The sequence below is a fragment of the Cryptomeria japonica genome, chromosome 2 (genome assembly GCF_030272615.1).
Source record: "Cryptomeria japonica chromosome 2, Sugi_1.0, whole genome shotgun sequence".
In the NCBI taxonomy this organism is placed as follows: domain Eukaryota; kingdom Viridiplantae; phylum Streptophyta; class Pinopsida; order Cupressales; family Cupressaceae; genus Cryptomeria; species Cryptomeria japonica.
Window position 1 is genome coordinate 543,283,337 of NC_081406.1, and position 6,324 is coordinate 543,289,660.

General features: G+C 34.4%; 1 protein-coding gene across 1 annotated transcript; it reads left to right on the top strand.

Annotated features, from left to right (window-relative positions):
* The first annotated feature begins 386 nt into the window (after positions 1–386).
* Positions 387–3,650, top strand: LOC131052356 (cytochrome P450 734A1). The gene is made up of 5 exons (XM_057987011.2): positions 387–768; positions 883–1,106; positions 1,281–1,522; positions 2,290–2,683; positions 2,832–3,650. Exons 1-5 carry the CDS (start codon positions 498–500, stop codon positions 3,255–3,257), a joined length of 1,557 nt encoding a protein of 518 aa, XP_057842994.1. The 5' UTR covers positions 387–497; the 3' UTR covers positions 3,258–3,650.
* The last annotated feature ends 2,674 nt before the right edge of the window (positions 3,651–6,324 follow it).

Genomic DNA, 6,324 nt, shown 5'->3' on the forward strand with positions numbered 1-6,324 from the left:
GACTTTAAAGTCATAACTATTGGTGTAATGTTGTACAAAAAATAGACATTAAATCAACAAATATGAAATTATTAAATCAACTACTTCTATCCCAAGAATTAGAAAGCCCTCAACTACTAGTTCCTATCCCTATATGAGAATACTATGAATAGACCACTCACATGAACTTCTAAGCAAATCTTACTCTATACACTCTATCTGGAATGACCGGTGTGAATGAGATGGGAAGTTGGACCTGCCCATCTGGACCCGAGTCTGACTAGTTAATGCTTCACTTTAATCCAACGTTGACGTACTGGTGGGAAAGGCTATGGTTCACCAGAAAGGATTGCCGGGTTATAAAGTGACTGGGCCTTGCCTGCCAGGGCAGTGGTATCTTTATTTATTTGTTTTTTTGGGCAGGCAGGGCAGTGGTCATTTTCGTTATCTACATAAGGGATGCTACACTAGGGAAGCTTTCAGAACCAAATAATTTCTCTGTTGCCCAGGTCTGGAACATGGAGTGGGTATTATGGGGTTTGGCGGCTGTTTGTGCTGGTTTAGTTTTGTTTTTGCTCAAGATTGCAACAACAATATGGTGGAAGCCTCTGCAAGTGAAAAGGGCATTTGAAGCCCAAGGAATCAAGGGTCCTCCATACAGGCTATTCTATGGAAATTCTGCAGATATATCAACAATGATCGATGAGCAGAGAGACAAACCCATGCCACTCTCACATGACATACTCCCTCGAGTTCTTCCCCATTATCATCAGTGGACCAAAACCTATGGTATACTTGTATTCTGCATTTTCTTAAGCATCTGGTATTTCATTAAGAATATTACTAGAATTCCTGCTTAGCACCATTGATTAATCAAATAAACTTGTTACATGTGATGTATAGGTCAGGATTTTATTTTCTGGTTTGGGCCTCATGTCAGGTTGGTTGTTCCCCACCCCGAGCTTATTAAGGAGATATTGTCCACTAAATTTGGCAACTATCCTAGGTTTGCCGATGATCCGCTTTCAAAACAACTGGTTGGACAGGGACTTGTAGGGTTGACAGGTGAGAAATGGACACGGCACAGGAAAATCATAAATCCTGCTTTCCATATGGATCTCTTGAAGGTAAGGCACTGAATGTCTGTACTTATGTCCTAAATCAGGACAAAAATGATCTAATTTAGAGAGAAATCTACCAAGTTCGTAGTGATACATAAACATCTGTGTACTTTGCCCATCAGTATTCAAATAATTTCATGAGGACTAATTGTCCGCAAAACGCCGTTTTCGTTTTTACAGGGGATGATTCCAACAATTGTGAAAAGTTGTGCCAGTATGTTGGAGGAGTGGAGTAAATTGGTAACGTCAGGTTCTCCGGAAATTGATGTACAAAAGGAGTTTCGTGATCTCACGTCCGATGTTATTGCACGCACAGCATTTGGTAGCAGTTTTGCACAAGGAAAGCATATCTTTGATTTGCAGGGCAAACAGATGATTCTTGCATTTGAATCATTTCGCACTGTTTATATTCCAGGTTTCAGGTGACAAATCTTAAATTCCAAAAGAACGCAATCAACATTTTGAATTGTATGTTTTGTTTTTGTTATGTTTGTTGAGTTTTCATGGATAATCTACAAGTCAAATCAAGAATTGTCTACCAATAGATTTACTAGTCTTTATAGAACCAACTCATATTTGTTCTGAATTTGGCTTATTATTAACATCTTTTTTTAAGTTCTAAGAGATTTCCACAATCTATCATATAATTATAAGAGTGCATTTTTGGATTCGATTGTGTGTAAGATTTTTGCATCAATGTTTCTGATCACATTCTGTGATCCTGATGATAGATCACATAGTGTGATCCGAAACGTTGATACAAAAATCTTACACAATTGAATCCAGAAATGCACTCTTGATAATCCTTCTTTTAGTCACATTATGTATATATAGATTAGTTTGGCTTGACGCTGGATACTGTATTGAGCTTTTCATAGACCTGTTAAAACTCTAATTTAGAACCTTCTATTTACTGTCAGAGTGCTCTTCCATCTGAACAGCTGACCCTACAAGACCAGCCTATCTTTATCCAAATCTGACTTATTACCAACAATATTTGCACTCTTCCATCTGAACAGCTGACCCTACTAGACCAGCCTATCTTTATCCAAATCTGACTTATTACCAACAATATTTTTCGAAAGCTATATCATCCCATCTCAAATGCCTTGGTACTTTAGGAAGGTTTACTCATATTCTGAGGTATGCAGAATCTGTAACTTCTTTTGGTTTCTTACATTGGTATTAGGTTTCTACCTACTACAAAGAATAGGCAACGTTGGAATGTGGAGAAGGAAATAAGAAGATCCTTAAGACAAGTTATAGATGCCAGGGAAAAGACTGCTGGAATTGAAAAAACAGGTAGATATGGTGCCGATCTGCTTGGTTTTATGATGTCTCAGAGCAAGGACCAGATGGGAGTCAATGGGAGAAGTAATGGAGGCCTGAGTACAGAGGAAATCATTGATGAATGCAAGACTTTCTACTTTGCTGGTCATGAAACGACATCAATACTGTTGACATGGACTATAATATTGTTGGGCATACATCAAGAATGGCAAGAGCAAGGTCGCAGAGAGGTACTGCAAGTATGTGGAAAAAACAATTATCCAGATGCAGACAGCTTAAGTCGCCTCAAAATTGTAAGGACCATCTACACACAGACCCAAATTCCATGTAAATAACATAAATTATTTGGAAACCAGTAAAAAGATAGAGTAAGGACCATTACTGAATTCAAAAGTAATATTTTGGATTTCTCTCACTATTTATTGTATAAATGTTTTGTAGGTTGGAATGATTATAAATGAGGCCTTGAGACTTTATCCACCTGCAGTATTTCTATCGCGACATGCATCTGAGCAAACAAAACTTGGAAAGCTATCAATTCCTGCAGGTACTCAATTTATGCTTCCGATCCTTGCAATCCACCATGATCCTTCTTTGTGGGGAAGTGATGCCAAAGATTTCAACCCAGGGCGATTTAGTGAAGGAATTGCAAAGGCTGCAAAGCATCCCATGGCATTCATGCCCTTTGGAGCAGGTCCAACTATATGTGTGGGTCAGAATTTGGCCTTGTTAGAAGCAAAATTGGTGTTGGCCATGATTCTGCAAAAGTTTTCTTTTCTGACTTCACCATCTTATACTCATGCTCCTTCGCTTTTAATTACTCTGAAACCTGAATATGGAGCCCAGGTTATCTTTCGCATGGACTAATATCGGAGGACAGTACTGCCTATAAACTTCTAATAATAAGACATCAAGTTTCTACAATCTATTAGATATTATCTAGAGTGCTTCCGGATTAGATATTCTGCATGCTCTCTTTTCATTCTGATGGATCACAGAGTGTGATCCGAAACCTTGTTGCAAAAAATCATACACAATCTAATCGGGAAGCACTCTAGATAATATTCTAACAATAGTTATAATAATTTTAAAATTTTCATTAAGTATATGTCCAATGGTGTCTCATGTTGTAATAGCACTTGTTTCCTAGGTAACTTCCGAAAAGGAAAGTTCTATGGACCTTAATGGATTATAAATCCTAATGCTATGGGTTATAGTGAATTTGTCTTATATTTTAATAAATTATAATTTATTTTTATACTTAATTGTCTCTTGATAGAGAATGATTAATGCTTCATGAATATTGATTGAGAGTACAATGATGATTAAATTTAATTTAAGAAATAATAATCATTAATAACGATTTATAGATTATTAAAATATTATAGATTAATAGTTTTTAAAATCATTTTAAAATTGTTATATGGATATAAATACTTTAATAGGTTTTGGATTGTGTAAGTCAAACATTTATATGGACTAATCTAATCAATTAGTGAAATGACTATGCAACACATCAAATGCACCATTGACCTTCTTTATTAACTAATAAACACACTTTAATCTTACACTAATCGAACTTTTGACCATGTTTATTAACTAACAAAAATGATCAATGGTGCATTTCATATGTTGTGCCGATGTTGCAATCAATTAGAAGGGGGGTTATACAAGTACATGATTTTTATTTTTTTAATTTTAATTTATGTCAAGATGACTGATGATAATGCATACATAGGCTAACAAAAAATGAATGGAAAGATCAAGTATCATTTAAGGATGACACTAGAAAAATTGTGGTTCCATCTAAGTGGCACATGATAGACAAAGAACAATGTGCCTTAAGCTAATGATGTGGGATGGTAAAGAACTCTTGTGGGCATGTGAGAAAGAGGAAATTGTGTGCTTTAATGCACACTACTAAGAGAATAGATAACCAAATGAAATGAAGATCTTGCATGATATGAATAGGCCAAGGAATGAAACAAATTGACATAAGAAAATAGTGGTTGATTAGTCCAAGGAATTAACATATTGTCTTGATTGGCTAATGAGATTTGTAATAAAAAGCTCAAATAAATTCTTAAAGTATTGTAAGCATTTGATAGATAAATTCTATTGAAATTGTAGCTCAAGTGTATTAGTTGCAAAATACAAAGGAAGGGAATAATAATAAAGGAGGGAAAATATACAGACTTTGATAAAGTGTATATTTGTGATTGAGCTTGGTAATGTTAAACATGCTAAAATTAGTTTTACACATGTAATCATGTGCGATTAATCTAGTATGCTAAGGCACTATGTGGCTCAAGAGAAGATAGTGAATTGTCGTATATAGTACTTGAGTGAATTGAGAAAACTCAAATGAATTGAGTAAAGTAGATAAAACTAGATAAACCTATTCAAATGAGATAACTGAAGTAAATTGAGTGAAGTGGGAGGGATTAGATATAGCAAGTGGAAAAATACATGGCAACTAAGTAAAACATAAAATATTAGCTCAATTGAGTGAGGAAGAAAATGTTAGATATAATTGTGTGGGGTTAAGGCTTTGAGAAGCCTTGGACAATAGTCTATGTTAAGCAATATGTCTCTTTGTGTATGTAATATGTTATTCTAATTTTACATGGTTGTCACATGTGTGTTCGCATGTAAATAATTTAAGTCACCAATTTTGGCTCGTGACCAATATGAGTGATGAGTGTTGATAAACATGCTGAAACTTCTATAATAAAATTAATAATACATCACATATATTATGAGTCCCATTATTTTCCCCTATATTTTGCACTGTACCACTTCAGACCACTACACATGTCTTATCAGGTCATTAATGAGATTTTCATAGCTTATTGAACCTTTGAGTAAGTAGATCCTATATGCCATTTATGAAACTTAGTCCAACTTAGGATGAGGTAGCTCCTAGCATCTATCACCTACATGATAATGGTGAAAGCTAGCTAAGCCCTATCATACATTGGATAGCTCTTAATATAAATCACCTCTATGCTACTACTAACAAACTACTAGACCCTAAGATATGATAATTAACTCTTGGCATCTATCACTCTCATTATAGAATTTTCAACTATCTAGATCATGTTTGAGTCATTTCATGGTTATTTTCTATCATCCTTCCCTTCAATGCTATTGGTGAAAATTAAATAATCGATAAGCTATGATAAATAACACCTACAATTTGTTAAATGCATGGAATTAGTGATAGTTTCTAATCCATGCATGTATCAAAATTGGTTCTAATTAGTGGGTTCATCTTATATCCAAATACACATAATCCATCGATCACAAGGATTCAAAAGCATTGGCTATGTTGACTAAGACTTGGTTAGATACCACACAAATTGATTGATAAACATACACCCAAAAATTTATAATTCTTAGTTTCAAATTCTTAAACATGTAATGCTCACATTGAACTAACATGAGTTGTCTTATATGAACGAAAGAAACTTATAAGTAATGAGAGTTTATTTACTTCATTCAATTGTTAACTAGAAACCCATTATTAAGAAATACATTATTTATTAGATACAAATCAAACCAATTGTAGTAATATTAAACACTACTCTACTTTTGAGCATTGAAAATTTTGTATAGTACTAATCACACATATACACAAGTAAAACACTATATCAAATCTAGTAATACCCATTTGTTAAGTGCCCACTGCTAAGCATGGAAAACATAAGTAACTCTATCCTAGTCTCAAGATAGATTTGAGTACATAGATAGAGTCAATAAACCATTCAAACTTATTAAGAGGTTCTCACTCATCATATCATAATCGCTTGATTTGACAATACCACTAAATAAATGTTAGTAGGTTTCAATAACTCATTCATGACCATGTAAAGACCAATTTTATCGCGTCCTTATTTATTAAAAGGACATATCTCCATGGTGTGCAAAAGCT

Coding starts and splice junctions, on each gene's coding strand:
- LOC131052356 (XM_057987011.2), top strand. CDS start 498: ATGGAGTGGGTATTATGGGGTTTGGCGGCTGTTTGTGCTGGTTTAGTT. Junction 1,107..1,280: donor TCCATATGGATCTCTTGAAG/GTAAGGCACTGA, acceptor TCGTTTTTACAG/GGGATGATTCCAACAATTGT. Junction 1,523..2,289: donor GTTTATATTCCAGGTTTCAG/GTGACAAATCTT, acceptor CATTGGTATTAG/GTTTCTACCTACTACAAAGA.